This window comes from Monodelphis domestica, chromosome 3 (assembly GCF_027887165.1).
Source record: "Monodelphis domestica isolate mMonDom1 chromosome 3, mMonDom1.pri, whole genome shotgun sequence".
Classification (NCBI taxonomy): Eukaryota; Metazoa; Chordata; class Mammalia; order Didelphimorphia; family Didelphidae; genus Monodelphis; species Monodelphis domestica.
This window is the reverse complement of record NC_077229.1, coordinates 9,027,179-9,044,355: the sequence shown is the minus strand read 5'-3', so window position 1 is coordinate 9,044,355 and position 17,177 is coordinate 9,027,179. Positions and strand designations below refer to the sequence as shown.

General features: G+C 38.9%; 1 protein-coding gene and 1 pseudogene across 2 annotated transcripts in view; both read right to left on the bottom strand.

Annotated features, from left to right (window-relative positions):
- Positions 12,600-13,239, bottom strand: VN2R538P (vomeronasal 2 receptor 538 pseudogene; annotated as a pseudogene).
- The window catches only part of VN2R537 (vomeronasal 2 receptor 537), a 28,766-nt gene continuing 26,313 nt past the window's right edge, over positions 14,725-17,177 (bottom strand). Inside the window, exon 6 of one of the 2 annotated variants that reach the window (XM_007490574.3) lies at positions 14,725-16,163. In XM_007490574.3, coding sequence (XP_007490636.3) covers positions 15,187-16,163 — 977 coding nt within the window. In that variant the 3' untranslated portion in view covers positions 14,725-15,186. The remainder of the gene's footprint in view (positions 16,164-17,177) is intronic. The other variant, NM_001099539.1, reaches the window with a different exon arrangement.

Below are 17,177 nucleotides of genomic sequence, written 5' to 3'. Positions count from 1 at the left end.
AGTATCTTCAGAGTGAGTGTGGACACAAGGAAAGCCTATGTCTAGCAATGATAAATATAGTAACCTTGAGTCTTCACACTAGGTTCAAGACCTTTGTATTGGCCTAGACGTGCATCAATCCATCCTGCCTTTCTTTGGCTCTGTGCAATGACTCTTGTGTGTATATCTTGTCCTGGAATCAGACAGAATAATTAAGCAAAGTCCCATAATTTATTTAAATAATTAGTGGCATCATTTTTATAGTCACAAGCTTTTTAGGGCATGCATTAGCAAATGTATTTCAAACTTGTAGCACTGAAAAGTAAAAAAGTTCAAGAAAATCTTAATGCTGGTGACATATGCTTGAAATATAAAAAGGAGAGAAAAAAATAATAAACTGAAAAAGTATATTGCACATGCAAGAAAAATATAATAATAAAAGAGCTTTAAAAAATTCAAAAATATAGCTTATAATCATTGACACTCTGTGTCAGCTAAGAAAACATAAAATGCAAGGCTTTCTCACCAAAAATGAGATCCATTTCCTCTTAATATCTGGCCATGATCACTGTGAGTAGAAGGCAAATGAATTGAACAAGATTAACAATTTTTTTCATTTTTAAAAATACAGTAGTACAAATATGTAGTTACCAAAATCCCCAAAATTCTCAATAGCCCAATTAATTACAATAGCAAACAAACACACTTTCATATTTCACATAAATTGCTGTATGACATTTTTAAAACCTATGAATTGATGGACATTTGTCACAATTTTTACAAACATAGCAATCTTTCAACCTTGGTATTTAAACATTTTTTTAAACAAAGTAAAACTTATCTTGGCTTAAGAACATAATCAAGAAATCTAGATATCATTCTGGTGCAAGTAAAGTAGTGAGCTGAAGAGTATAAATAAAGGGGTGCTCCTTTTGGAGGCTTTTTAGGGATACAAATGCCCTGAGATTAACTGCCCAACTTCCATTCACATATTTAGAAATGCAGGAAGGTTGGGGGTTATAAAATGTATTTCACTTCAGCTACTAGAATGGGCCTTACACCTCGTGTTAGGGGCAGGCAAAAATAACCAGATTGTTAAAAAAAATTCCCAAAATCATATTTAAAAAACCCTTAAAATCAAATCATTTGAGGTATTTAGCACATAAAATTTTTCCAAGGTTGTTAATACAATTATAACCAGTTCTGAAGTCCATCTATCCTCCGCAAAATAGAAAAAAGCTGTTTTTTCATATATGGGCTTATTCACAATAATATTTGTTCAATAGTTATAGGGGAAAAACAACAGAATTTTTAAAACTAAGTACATTCAAAACAAATTCAATCAACCTTCAGTTCAAGCAGAATAATATTGAATCCAGTAATATATGAACTTAAAATCACAAAGTTAAACCATAACAAAAAATACAATAGAATACAGAGATTTTTATAAACCATTGGAGTCTGAAATGCCTTAGAATATAGCCTTTTTAAGGGAAGTACCCACTTTTAATAAAAATGGAAACTTGATATCTGTAAGACATCATACACCTTTTACCCCTGGGGATTTTAAAAAATTGAAGGAAGATATGCCATCATTTGAGGACGAACCAATATTAATTATAAAATAATTAGAGAACATATTCAGAACTTTTGACCCCACTTGTTTGGATGTTGAGAATATATTAGAAGAATTATTAACAAAGAGAGAAAAAAATAAAATCGTCTCTCTGGCTAATCAAAAACGAGGTAGAAGAGGACATCATTGACCAACTGAAGATCCACATTGGAACCCCAATGTTGAATTAGAGTACACAAAACTAAACCAAGCAAGAGAAGCATTATTGACACCCATGAGAGCTTGCTCTGATAGACCTGAAAAATGGTCAAAATTTGAAAAAACCCGACAACATATTGATGAAACATCCTCCCAGTTTATGGACAGACTTATTGACGTAGGGAATACATATATGGACCTTGATTTATCCAGAGAAAGAGACATTAAACAACTACGTAGGCAATTTATTAAGAATTGTTGTTCAGTGGTAAAAGACTACTTTAGAACTAGCTGTCCTAATTGGGACTCTATGGACCTCGATGAACTAAGGAGAGTAGCAACCTATGTTTATAAAGGTCGTGTCAAAAGACCTGAGGAAGACGATACATCAGTGGAAGATTTAAAGAAAGAAATTGAAATGTTAAAGAGACAATTGAAAAATAAGGGAGAGACTATAGCCCCTTTGCGGGAATTCACAAATAAATCAATAACTTGCCACTTCTGTGAGAAGAAGGGCCACAAAATGATGGAATGTAGAACCTTTCTTAAGATGATTGGAAGGAATACGCAGTTTAATAATAGCTTTAGAAATAACTATAGAAATGATGATAATGGTCATAGAAACCAGAACAACTATAATGATGATAATGGTCATAAAAACCAGAATTTTAGAATTCTAGAAATTATAATGATGATTATGGAAATAACTATAATGAACATAGAAATAAGAACTTTAGAAACCAGAATTATAGAAATAGGAGCTGGGAAAATAATGAGAATGCTCCAAATGAAGAAAATGATAATACCCAACAACAAAATATAAGAAATGGAGCTCATCCAAAAAATAGTCAAGGTGCCCTTCAGGGGGGTGCCCAAGGAATATCCCAAACACAATGATGGCATCTGGGGGGGGAGGAGCTGGGGCACAGGAATCAGAGGATACAACCTTTGATTTTTCCGGACCCTGATGCCCTACTACCCGTTGTCCCTTCGTGGTCGCCATCTGTAACAGTTAAAATTTGGGAATATGGGGAGACTGAGGCAGGTAGAAATTAGTTTCTCTCTGCAAGGAGTATTATATTTTTTTAGATGTTTATTAAAGGTTAAAGATTAAAGAAAATACAGAATAAGAAAAACACGTGCCTAGGCCAGATAACCTCACATTACAGAAGAGATGTATGTGCTCCAAAATGGAAGTCCAAAAGAGGCCCCTGTAATGTGGAAATTTAAGGCTTCTGGGAGAAGGTTATAATATAGTAATGGTTACAAATGTGGCTACAAGATTTATATAATATTTAACAATGGCCGCCAAGGAATTTACTTATGAAATTCCTAAAATGAAACACTCAAGTCAGAATGAGGTTTATGGAGGTTTAATCACACTGGGAGTAGGGAAAGGGTTAGGGAGAGAAGGAGAGAAGAGAAAAGGGAAAGAGGCTACTCAACCTCTGACCAAGGCAGGGGGAGTTTTAGGCCCAAAGGCCCAGGTGGAAAGAATCAGTCCTTAACTCACGTGACCGATCTGAAGGAAAGCTGTCTGCGGGCGTCCTCCCTCTCCAAGCTCCTAACACCAACTCCCCTCTAGCTCTCCCCACAGGAAGTTCCGCGAATCTCAGAGGCTGTTCCCTACCTCACTTCCTGTGTCTCACAAATCCAATGGTTGGCTCTAGCTTGGCTTAGGACAGCCCAGGTGGGCAGTTAGTTATTTCTGATTTGTCATTGACTAGCGCATGGCCGTGTAGTGTGGGTGTGCACAATTTTTGGGTGCTAGACCAAGATGGAGACTTTTAAAATTCACAATCCCCCCTGATGATGATTGGGAGACTAGTCTCCCCAATTGATCACTAAACATAAGCATACTGCACCCCAAAAATTTCTAACTATAAGTGTATACAAATTTTTTTTCCACTAAGAGGACAATTATAATAGTTGTAAATATGGGGAAATAGAGGAGAGAGAAAGACAGCAAACCAATGTTTTGCTGGGCGCATTGACAAAAACCTATTAGGGGGCAGTCCCCTTTGGCATAAGAGTGTACATTCAAAGAATGTTCAATCAACCACACCCCAAGGTTCATTCTGGATCTTCCTGTAGTGAAAAGGTTTAGATATCTTTCTGCAAACAGTTCATTCTCTGGATTCAGTTAGTTAGCAAGCTTCTTCTCTGAAGATTTCTCTCGAACAAAATTTAAATCTTGGATTTGATGAAATACAATCCCCCCTGAAGAAAGTGTTGAAAAAACACTGAGTCCAGCTGAGGATTCAAGTTTTAGTTGTGGGGGTGTGTGAGTTAATCCAAAAGAAAAACAAAACAATATCAAAATAAAATCAAAAATCAAAATCAAAAGAAGAAAAGGGGAAAAAATTAAGGGAAAAAATATAACCCTTTATATATGCATATTTACATTAAAGAATTCAAAATCAGTATCAAAATCAAAAAATCTATACAAAATTTGAGAAAGCAAGAATAAAAAAATTTTTTTTTTCCACAGGCCTCTGTATTAGGGTCCAGTTAAGTAATTTCTAATTCCACAAGTCTGTAGGACAGAATGCAGTATATTTTACTTCCCCATTTGCAGCCCAGGCTACAGGAAGTTGCCATACTATAGGAGAGAAAAAAGAGGACCAGATTTTTATTTTATATCTAGGGAAGTGTTATCCCCTTGTCTGATTTTTACCTTCGTTCTCAGGGATGGATGGAGCCAGGATGGTAGCCAACCTTAGGTACTTGTCTGTAGGTATTTTCACGAAGAGTGTGGATACAGGGAAGGCCTACATCTTAACGTCTGTCAAGTGTCGCAACCCCGAGTCTCACACTAGGTTCAAGTCCTTAGTATTGGCTTAGAAATGTATTAATCCTACCTGGATTGGTCTTTTGATTTTTAGACCTGTGAGCTCTTTTAGCATTATCCAGGTTATATCTGTGCTCCTTGTTTGATCTCATATCTAGAATCAGACACAAACATTAATCATAGTCCCACAACAATTATCAATAAATGGCAGGTTCCCATAGTCTAAAGCTGTTTGGGTGCGTATTAATAATAACAACAAGTATATATATATTTAAACTAATATTGTAGAATAAAAATTAATATTGATCATATGTACCTTAAGTACATAGAAATGAGAAAAAGGGAAAAAATAAAATAATGTAAAAATAATAATAATAAAATAAGGAAAAGAGAAAAAAAAGGAAAAAAGGAAAAAAATTAAATTTAGGAATTCAATGTGTCAAAAGCAGAATAAAAACAGTTCCACTTGTCAATGTATAGTTATCTCCAATGCATGTATAGGATAGAGTCAATCAGTCTCAACAGAAGATGCTCTCTTTACATGAGAACAGTGAATCCAAGAGTCCTTTTCTCCAACCTTTATAGATGTTGGAGTAGTTAACAATATTTGGAATGGTCCTTCCCATGAAGGTTCAGTTGCTCCAGTACGCTTGAAATTCTTTATATACACGTTGTCTCCTGGGTTCAGGTCGTGAAGTGAGAAGTCTAGTGGTCCAGCTTGTACTGCAGCTCCGGATTCATGTAGCTCACGCAGTTTTAGTAGTATCTCCCCCTAATAGCGATGTATAAGCCGGGGAGAAAGGCTTAGCCTGTATAGGCGGATGTCCAAAAAGCATCTCAAATGGTGAAATATGTAAGTCTCCTCTAGGCCTGCTTCTAAGATAAAATAGGGCCAAAGGGAGAATTTCAGGCCATTTTAAATGGGTCTCAGTGCATAATTTTCCAATCATAGTCTTAAGTTCTTTGTTCATCCTCTCAACTTGGCCTGAACTCTGGGGATGATATGGAACATGGAATTTTGGAGTTATCCCCAAGCAAGAATATATTTGATTTAAAACAGAATCGGTAAAATGACTCCCTCTATCGGAGTCAATATGTGCTGGTAGGCCAAAACGAGGAATAATTTCTTTTAAAAGCACCTTAGCAACAAAAGCTGCTGTGGCTCGGGCTGTAGGAAATGCTTCCGGCCATCTGGTCAGTTGGTCTACTATGACCAAACAAAATTTATATTGTCCAGCCTTTGGCATCGTTATAAAATCTATCTGCAGGTGCTCAAAAGGTGTGTAAGCCAGAGGACGTCCACCAAAGGCTTTACCACGAAAGGCATGTTGGTTATATGCCTGGCAGGTAGGGCAGGATGAACACACTTTAGAGGCTATGGTAGTTATACCAGGGGCTATCCATACTCTCTTAACAGAGTCCACGATGCCCTGGGTACCAAAATGACCATTTTTATGAATAGATTGGCAAATTTGGTTATAGAAACTTCTAGGGAGCAGGGGTTTTCCTTCAGATGACACCCATACTCCATTAATTTGTTTTGCTTTAAATTTTTGTTTCCATTTTTCCACTTCCTTTTCATTATAGGAGAGTGATAAATTTAAATTATCAGTGGTTGTTAATGTTAAAATTAATCCAGGTCCTTCTATGGCTGCTAGTTTTGCAGCGGCATCTGCTCGGTCATTTCCTCTAGAGACAGGGTCTGAGCCACCTGTATGGGCAGAGCAATGAACTACAGCTAGGGCTTTAGGCAGTTTGAGAGCAGAAAGAACTTCATTAATAATTTCTGCATTAGCTATGGATTTTCCAGCTGAGGTTAAAAATCCTCTCTGGAGCCATAGCATTCCGACTGAGTGACAAATGCCAAAAGCATATCTAGAATCCGTATAAATTGTTGCCTTTTTATCCTTGGCAATTATACAGGCATGTTTCAGAGCTATGAGCTCTGCTCCTTGAGCGCTAATGTTAGAAGGTAGTGAAGCTGACCATTCAGTGGCAAATTCTGAGACTACGGCAGCTCCAGTGTAACGTATGCCATCCCTCATAAAAGAGGAACCATCGGTAAATAAAATCAGATCTGCATTGTCTAAGGGAGTGTCCAAGAGATTATCTCGAGGCTTTTCTGCCATGGACACTAATGTTTCACAGTTATGTAGTGGTTCTCCTGAAGTAGGTAAATCTGGAAGCAAGGTGGCAGGGTTAAGAGTTGAACAGCGTTTCAAGGTAATATTTTCACTATTTAATAAGGTTATTTCATACCTTGTAATTCTCTGATCCGAGAATGCCTGTGTTCTATGTTTTACCAATAATGCTTCAATCTCATGTGGGCACATTATTGTTAATGGACATCCCAATACTAAATCAACGGTTTTTGTTACTAGTAAGGCTGTAGCAGCTACTCCTCTAAGGCATGGTGGTGCTCCTGCTGCTACTGGGTCTAGTTGGGCAGAATAATAGGCAATTGGGCGCTGAGAAGGTCCCAAAATCTGAGTTAAAACGCCTGAGGCTACTCCTCTTCGCTCATGTACATATAAAGTAAATGGCTTGTTGTAATTTGGGATGCCTAGAGCAGGGGCAGATAAGATAGCCTTTTTTAGCTCTGATAGAGCTGACAGGTGTTCAGGCTCTAATTTGAGGGGTTCAGGGACTACATCCCTTGTTAGTGCTATAAGAGGTTTAGTAATTTCCCCATAACAAGGAATCCATTGTCTGCAAAACCCTGTTGCTCCCAGAATTGCTCTTAACTGTTTTTTAGTAGTAGGAGCACTCAATTTTTGAATATTCTCAATTCGCTTGGGAGAAATAGAGCGGGCACCAGCTGTCAGAATGAACCCCAAATATTCTACTTTGGGGAGACACCACTGAACTTTGTCCTTCGAGATCTTATGACCTCTTTTGTGCAATTCCAAAAGAAGGTGTTTGCTATCTTCTTGACATGTTTTTGCATCTGTTGAAGCCAAGAGTAGATCATCTACATATTTGATTAATTTGCTATTTTTAAATGTTATATTGTCTGTGTCTTGGCTCAAAATTTGCTCAAATAAGCTCGGACTTTCGACATAACCCTGTGGCAGCCGACACCAGGTATATTGTGAGCCCTTCCAGGTGAAAGCAAAAATATGTCTGGAGTTTTCATGTATTGGTATGGAAAAAAAGGCTGAACACAAGTCTACTACTGTAAAGTATGTAGCTGTGCTAGGAATAGATGAAATAATAGTATGTATGTTAGAAACTACGGAGTGTCTTTTTATAACGTGATTATTTACTGCCCTTAGATCCTGTATAAATCTATAGATGTGCTTGCCATCGGGCCCTTTTTTTGGTTTTTTAATTGGTAGGATGGGCGTGTTGTATTCAGATTTGCAAGGGATTATTATTCCCTGTTCTATTAATGAGTTAATAACTGGTGTAATACCCTCAATTGCCTCCTTTGAGAGGGGATACTGAGGGATAGAAGGAGGTGGGCTAGATTTAGTTTTTATCTGCACAGGAACAGCAGATTTAAGTAATCCTACATCAGAAGAAGATGTGGCCCAAAGAGACTCAGGTATATCTTTAGGTATTTCGAAAATGGAAGGCTCTTTTGCGTCCTGGTTTTCCGAGAGAAGTACAGGGAGTAATTTTAAAGATTCCTCTGGTACTTCTAATGATAATGAGCCATCTGGGGAGCAGGTTATTGTGGCTCTGAGTTTGCATAGAAGGTCCCTCCCCCGCAAATTTAAAGGGGAGTCAGGCATCAAAAGGAAAGAGTGTTGTACCTCTAGGGGTCCTACAGACACCATTCTAGGAGGAAGTCTTTTAACTCTTTGGGTTATTCCTGATACTCCCATTACATTCTCTGAGCCAATAGAATAACATTGTAAATCAGGTTTTCTCTTTAATACAGACCAGGAAGCTCCGGTGTCTAATAGACAATCATAATAGGTGTTACCCACCTTTAAGGTAACATGGGGTTCATTAGTATGGGGAGGGCAGTGGATAGGGACAACGGGTAGTAGGACATCAGGGTCCGGGAAATCAAAGGTTGTATCCTCTGATTCCTGTGCCCTAGCCCCCCCCGGGCACCATCATTGTGTTTGGGATATTCCTTGGGCACCCCCCTGAAGGGCACCTCTCTGATAGTCATTAGTACCTCGAGTAATTTTTGGACGAGCGCCATTTCTCATATATTGTTGAGTATTATCATTAAAATTTTCTTCAATTTGAGCATTGTCATTGATTTCCCAATTCCTATTTCTATAATTCTGGTTTCTAAAGTTCTTATTTCTATATTCATTATAGTTATTATTTCTAAAGCTATTATTAGACTGTGTATTTCTTCCAATCATCTTAAGAAAGATTCTACATTCCATCATTTTGTGGCCCTTCTTCTCACAGAAGTGGCAAGTAATGGATTGATAATTGGATTTCTGGAGAGGGGCAATTGTCGTTGGTTCATTACCCTGCCCACTTTCTAATTTAGTTATCCTATCTATTAAATATCTCATTTTTTTCTTCATTTCCTCCATGTCATCATCATTTTCTTTCTCCTTTTCTTCGTTTCCCTTTAAAACATATATAGCTGTTTTTCACAATTCTTCAAGGTCCATATCTGACCATCTTGGGCATTGTGTTTTAAAATAATTCTTAATTGCTTTGCAAGAATTGTTTACAAAGATTCTTCTAACTTGTCTTATACTACTCTCTTTAGTTAAGTCCCAATCTAAGTATCTGTCCCCAAACTCGATAATTCTGTCCATAAATCTGGAGGGTGTTTCGTTTTCCTTTTGCTTAATTTTTTCCAGTTCCATCCACTTATCTGTACTGTCCGCACATTCCTTCATGGACGTGAGGATGGCCTCTCTACAATGGTATAGTTGTAGATAATCCTCAGGATTGTTATAGTCCCATTCGGGATCCTGAGATGGCCAATGTGCTGCATTACGCCCCCTGGTTTTGTTGACATGAGCAATTATTTTATTTTTTTCACGTTCACTTAAAAAAGCCTGGAGTAAGCTCTCAACGTCCTTGTAAGACGGATTATACTGAAAAAATATGTCTCCCATCTTTTTTGTTACTAGAAAAGGATCTTGTTCATATGTGGGAATATTTCGTGTAAATTCATTTATTTCTTGGGGAGTAAACGGTATCCTATGTCTTAAAGTCACCACATCCCCATTTCGTCCTATTTCAGGTACTTCTCTTAGAGGAAACAGGCCTCTAGTTGGATTTTGCACCTGTGGGTCAGTTTGACAAGGACAGGTTTTTCTAGGGGGACAAGATCTCTCTTGCATTGGAATTTGGTTTTCTGTAGGAGAAGGAACATGAGAATCTGGGATTGCCGGGGAAGGGTTTTGGGGATTAAATTCAGACAAGATTTGCACTACACGAGAGAAGCAGTCTGTTAACTTGGCTATAGGAAAGGTGTTTTCCATCTCTATTTCAGGGAAGGAAATTTCCTCATTCAAAGGTTCAGAAACAGGTCTATTTCTGGTAGAGTGGTTGTTTGTCAATTGATCCTGTAAGAAACTTTTTAGATCTTCTAATTGGGCTTGCATTTTATCCTCAATTTTTCCTATTTTATCTTCCATATTTCCCATTTTATCCTCAATATTTCCTATTTTATCCTCAATTTTTTCTATTGTATCCTCAATTTTTTTTATTTTTTCATCTCTAAATATAGTATTGAGGAGTACAAAAATGACAGTACCTATTAATATAAAAATTTGGAGGTATCCTTCATTCCTCAATGCCCCTACTTCTTCAGCTGCCTTATAATTGTCAAAGAATATAGTACTCATTTTTATATGTATATTTTGTAATTTCACAAAGCAAGTGGGGAGCAGGGCAAAGCAGCAAACTTTCCACAGGCTTTTTCTTTTTACAGTAGGTGGCTCTGAGTCTACAACCCTATACAGGCTAAGGGCCTATTGTATTGTAAATTCTCCTTCTTTACAAAGTGTATGTGGGTGGGTCCCAGCAATCTTCTTTGGCCCTCAGGCTAAAGCCGCTAGGACCATGTGCTATCTTCCTTGAGCAAAGCCCACTTAAATTTTTAAGACTAGAAAGGCCAGGAAACAGAAAAAAAAATGGGTTTTAAGTTAGCTCCCTAGCTGTATTCAGCTGTTTTTTGCGGGCTAGGAGCTCCTAAGAGCTTCCTCTCCTGAGGTTCCTCGTTGTTGATCAGTTGATTAGCTAAGTCTGGCCTGCCTTATAATCTACTGAGCCACCTCCTTAAAGTAAAAGGAGATGGAAATGAGAGATAAAGAGGAGAAGGAAAAAAAAATCCTGTTGACCCCAATTTAACTTAAGGGGTAAAGGGAAAAGAGAAAAAAAGTATTTTATACTCACCTGTTCTGGCAGCTGTGTCTTTAAGCCAAGGTATTTGGTAAAAGGACTGACGGAGTGAGTAATAAGTGGGGTGAAAGGGCAAGAAAATTCAGGAAATTTATTGAGGTTCTAGAAACCTTCCAAGCACTAAGGCAGGGCCAAGAGCCAGAGGGGGTAGCCGGGGTGGGATTTCTCCCAGGTGATAGTAAGGAGATCAGAAGACTGATAAGGTTCTTTTTTCCCCGTAGTGGTTAGCCAAAACTGTAATGGGGAAATTTAAGGCTTCTGGGAGAAGGTTATAATATAGTAATGGTTACAAATGTGGCTACAAGATTTATATAATATTTAACAATGGCCGCCAAGGAATTTACTTATGAAATTCCTAAAATGAAACACTCAAGTCAGAATGAGGTTTATGGAGGTTTAATCACACTGGGAGTAGGGAAAGGGTTAGGGAGAGAAGGAGAGAAGAGAAAAGGGAAAGAGGCTACTCAACCTCTGACCAAGGCAGGGGGAGTTTTAGGCCCAAAGGCCCAGGTGGAAAGAATCAGTCCTTAACTCACGTGACCGATCTGAAGGAAAGCTGTCTGCGGGCGTCCTCCCTCTCCAAGCTCCTAACACCAACCCCCCTCGCTCTCTCCACAGGAAGTTCCGCGAATCTCAGAGGCTGTTCCCTACCTCACTTCCTGTGTCTCACAAATCCAATGGCTGGCTCTAGCTTGGCTTAGGACAGCCCAGGTGGGCAGTTAGTTATTTCTGATTTGTCATTGACTAGCGCATGGCCGTGTAGTGTGGGTGTGCACAATTTTTGGGTGCTAGACCAAGATGGAGACTTTTAAAATTCACACCCCAAAAACCTTTGCCACCAGCTTAAATCCTTCCTCGATCTCGGCCCACCTCAGAATTCCCATGAGATTACAAAGCATTTTGGGGAAGTGGAGCAAAGCCTTGTGGGGATTGTAGTCCTGTATTTGAGTCTTTTTTACAAGAGGATGTATAGGTGGTCCTTTCCCACTGAAAGAGGGCTAGTTTCAAAAAACATTTCTACAATATGAATCCCCCTCTGGGGGGCACAGTCCTTGGAACATTAAAGGTTCTTAATAAATGTTTAGTTTAAAATAGTATATTGACTTAATTAAGAGTCCAAATTGGATTGAGAGCCAGTTCTGCAGCCAGCATTCCTCATCTCATTAATTTCAGTTATGGCCTTACTTAATAATTTTGTGATCCTGGGCAAGTTACTTAACCACATTTGCTTCAGTTTTTTCCCATCTATGAAATAAAATGAAGAAGGAAATGGAAATCTACTCCAACATCTTTGCTAAGAAAACACCAAATGGATTTATAAAGAGTCAGACTCCACCAAAACGACAGAACAACAAAAATAAATGTTTATTCAAATGGTGTATCAGTCATCCAGGCTGGAGGTGTTGAGGGTCTTAACAATGATGGTGGCTAAAGAAATGGAGAAACGAAAGCAAGAAGACTCAAACAAGCAGTAAATATGGAGTAAAAAAGTCTGAAAGATTGGGAATAGTTTTGAAATAATGAGATAAAGGGATTACACAGGGTGTTATCATTGACAAAACTAGAAAAATTGGATGGAAGCAAAAGTGGAATATGCAAACTAAACATGACTCCAGTTTTTCCCATTCAGTGTAATGTAGGCATCCCAGAGGTATTCAGGCTATTTCTCAGGTACCTCTTCCATCTTGTGAAGAAATTCTGACTAAGTTTTCCTTAATGCTTCTCATTAACATAATCTGACTCTTTTCTTATCCATTGCTGAATGTTCTCATCTGATCTCAGCAAGATCATATAACATTTGAGAATAAGGATATAACTTAGTAATTCAGCACCGGATGCCAAGATGGAGAAGATCTCTACAACTACCTTGGCTTTGCCCTTGGTGCTCTGGTATGTGGGGAGGAAGGAGACCCACACACTGAAGAACACCAACATGCTAAATGTGATGAACTTGGCTTCATTGAAAGTCTTAGGCAGGTTCCTGGCCAAAAAAGCCACAATGAAGCTCACCAGGGCTAAGAGGCTCATGTAGTCCAATACACTGTAGAAACCAAGGACTGCGCCCTCATTACATTCAATGATGATTTTATCGAGTTGGGAATGTTTACTTGTGTCTGGAAAGGGAGGGGGAAGGGTTGGAAATTTCCAGTCAGATGCCACAGAGAATCACTTGAACCCCAAAGCAAAGGAGTTCAACACAGTTAGATACTTTAGGTTGTAGCCAAATCCTCTTCCTGTTCCCTGATATTATAACCTTGAATGTCAGAATGACTGCGGAGGTTTTTGCTACAATGGAAGAAACAGCTACAATGAATATAACCCCAACTGAAGTTTGTTGAAGGAGGTTGGTAGCTGCAGTGTGTGAAAGGAAGATGCTTGGTTCTTTTTCCATTCTGAGTTTACACTTGTTGAAAGGGAATCCTTTATTCTCTTTGCCTTGTTGGAGTTAAAACTTTGATTAACACTTACTTAAGTACCCCTACTTAGTACCTCACTAGATTGTGAAGACAGGATTAACTCCCTTGGCTACCTTTTGATTGAATCAACACAAGTTTGAACTAGGTGGAGGACCTAGCAAACCACTGCCATTTTTCTAGTTAAATGACATCCAAGACTTGATAAGACTTGATCTAGCACTCTCTATTGTTATTTTTTAGATTGCAGGACACCACTGTTTTCTGGTTCTTTTTTTCCTGTCTGACATCTCTTTGTGTCTCCCTTGATGGATTCTCCTTTAGATCATGACCTCTAATTATGTGTCAGGCAGAGTTCTGTCCGGGCCCTCTTTTCTCCCTCACTTTGCAGTTTTACTTGATGTTCTCATAAACTGCCATGAATTTAATGACCATCTTTTTGCTGATAATTTTCAAATCTGTTTATCCTCCTTCATAATTTCTTCTGAATTCCAATCTCATATCTCTAGCTGCCTTTTAGATTTCTTAAAATGGATTTCCATTAGACATTTTAACTTAATATGTCCACATCAGAATTCATTATCTTTCCCTCGACTCTCTCCCTTACTCTTAATTTCTTGATTACTTTTGTGGGTAAATTCATCCTTATAGTACCTGCGGTTTTTAACCTAGGAGTTATTTGGGATTCCTCAATAACTCAACTCCCAAAGGCAATCTGTTTTCATGGCCTGCTGACTTTACCTGTGCAATACCTCCCTTCTCTTCTCTGTAGCCCTATAGTACCAGCCTTCAACATTTCACACCTGGATTATTGCAATAGCATATTTTGGCTTATGCTTGTCTTGAGTTTCTCCAGAAAGCTACCAGTAAAGATCTTCACAAGCCAGCTTTCTCCTGCCTTTTCTGCCTTCTTGTACCCCACTCCTTGACACATACTCTTCAGTCTAGTGGCACTGGGATCTTGGCTGATGCACAACAAGATACTCAAATTTCTCTGTCTGCTCCCCATGATTTGAAACTTTCTTTTTTCTACTTCAACCTTTAACTTCTCTGGCTTCCTTTAAATCCCAACTAAACTCCCACCTAGTATAGGAAGGCGTTTTAAATTCTAGCGCCTTACCTTTTAAGAATCACTTCCTATTCATATTGTCAATAGCTTGTTTATCCTTAATTGTTTGCTTAATTCTCTCCTGCATTAGAGTTTGAGCCCCTTGAGAACAGGGATTGCCTTCTGCCTCTTTTGCACACCCAGTAGTTTGCACAGGATCTGGCACACTGCAGGTGCTTAATAAATGTTTGATTGAACACAGTAGATTTACTTAATAAATGGTGGCTCAGAATGATAGGCCTGCTATTAGATAGAGTAAGTTCAAATATTTTTATCAAATATTTATATCAAAATCATAAGTTCAAATATTTTCTCAGGCACTTACTAGCTATGGGACCTTGAGGAAGGGACTTAAGCCTGTTTGCCACTGTTTCCTCATCTGGAAAATGACTTGGAGGAAGAAATGGCAAATCACTGCAGTATCTTTGGGAAGAAAACCTCAAATGGGATCATGCAGAGTCAGATATAACTACAATGAACAAATAACAAAAATAAATGGTTTTTTGGTGAATTAATTGACTCAGTCATCCAGGCTGGAGCTGTAGAGGGTCTTAACAATGATGGTTGCTAATGAAATGGAGGAATGAAATCAGGAATACTCAAGTGAGCATTAAGTGTACAAAAGTCAGAAAGTTAAGAGGAATATTTTCACAATCACAATATAAATGGATTTAACATGATTCTCCCACTGACAAAACTAGAGAAATGGGGAGAAAAATCAAGGGGATATATAAAGTAGGTAAGACAGTGTTAGTGAAAAATAGCTATCCCAGAATGATCAAGGTCATTCTTCAGGTATCTCTTTGGCCTTGTGCAATCTTTGGCCCTGGGACAATCTTGAAGAATGTTTTCCACTCTTGCAATCTGATTTCTTCCTTATGAATTCCTGATTGTTCTCATTTGGCCTCAGCAAGATCACATAACATTTGGGGATAAAGATGCAGCCCAGTAAGCCAGCACTGGAGGCCAGGATGGAGAAGATCTCCACCACCACCATGGCTTTGCCTTTGGTGCTCTGGTATGCAGGCAGGAAGGAGACCCACACACTGCAGAACACCAGCATGCTGAAGGTGATGAACTTGGCTTCATTGAACGTGTCAGGCAGGTTCCTAGCCAGGAAAGCTACGGTGAAGCTTCCCAGTGCTAGGAAGCCAATGTAGCCCAAGACACTGTAGAAACCAAGGACAGAGCCTTCATTACATTCAATGATAATCTGATTGGGTTGGGAATGTGTGTCTGTGTCTGGGAATGGGGGAGACATTCCCAGCCAACTGCCACAAAGAATCACTTGAACCCCAGAGCAAAGGAGTACAACACAGTTGGACACTCTAGGTTGCAACCATACCCTGCCCCTGCTCGCTGGTATCGTGACTTTAAAAGCCAGAACTACCAGAATGGTTTTTGCTAAAATGGAAGAAACAGCTACAGTGAACACTACCCCAAATATAGTTTGCCGAAGGAGGCAGGTGGCTGCAGTGGGACGGCCAATGAAGAGCAGGGAGCAGAGGAAACAGAAGGTGAGGGAGATGAGGAGAGTGTAGCTGAGGGTCTGGTTATTGGCTTTGACAATGGGGGTGACACGGAACTTCACAAAAACCCAAAGAATCAGAGCTGTCAGCACAGAGAAGAAAAGAGCCACACAGGCGAGAGCCATTCCCAGAGGTTCTGTGATATCCAGGAAGGTAATGGCTTTGGGGAGGCAGCGATCCCTCTTTTTGTTTGGATACGCATCCTCTGGGCACTTTGTACAGTGTTTCATATCTGCAGGGAAAAAGAATGATCCTATTGTTTCATGTTTAATAGCTTCATATCCTCAGATCTAGGAAATGGAGACAATCCCTCTGGCTAGTCTTTTTGTTTCCAGAGTTGGGTTGCGTGTTGTCCACCCCCCTACTTTTACACTGAAGTAAATGAAAACTAAATATTTTGCCAAAAGTCACACAAGTAGAATTTTGAAGAACTAAGATTCAAATCCAAGCCCCCCCATATTATCTGGATTTTCTAATATCAACTTCACCACTGCTTAGTTATTTCGAGTCTCAGCTTCGATACTTGGAACATGAAGTATATTTAGTATTGAAGAGAATTTCCTGTTGAGCTTTTGATGGTTTTGACTAACAGTTTTGAGGAAAGGCATGGATGCACACCTTGGAACCTTATGTATGATAGGATTCAGTTGTTGATGACTTGACTGTTTAGGACTATTTTGACCTCCCTTTTCTGCTAGCCTTTAAAACTGAATCAGAGCACAGACTCAGTCTTTTCCCTTTTCTGTCTTTTGGAAGAATATATCAGAGTGCAGTAGAATTAAGAGCATACTCCATCACAGTGGAGGAGGATTTGTATCTGGAAAATAACAAATGGATGCCTTGGGGCATAGCCACATGAGCTTTCATGGTTGCTACTGGCCCATATCTACTCTGGGTATTGCTCCACTGACTGCTCTTGGGCATCTCCACTGTGTGTATTATCACTGAGCTTTACTCTGGTATCAAATTCTATAGTTCACCTCTTTAGACTGACTTGCTATTCATTGAGATTCACTGATTAGAAGAATGTGTCTTCGTAGGGCAGAACTCTTTAGTTATAGTCCCAGGTTCTAAGGCACTACAGCCAGCTAAGGTGATGGCCAAGCCATCAGTATGCTCCCAGCCTTAGATTATCTTTTAAAAATAATCTTTCAATAGAGAAATAAACAAGCTTTTATATGTCTTCTGTATCAGCCTGGGTCTGATGCTAAGTCATAGCACTTTCCTCCATACTTAAAATGAATAA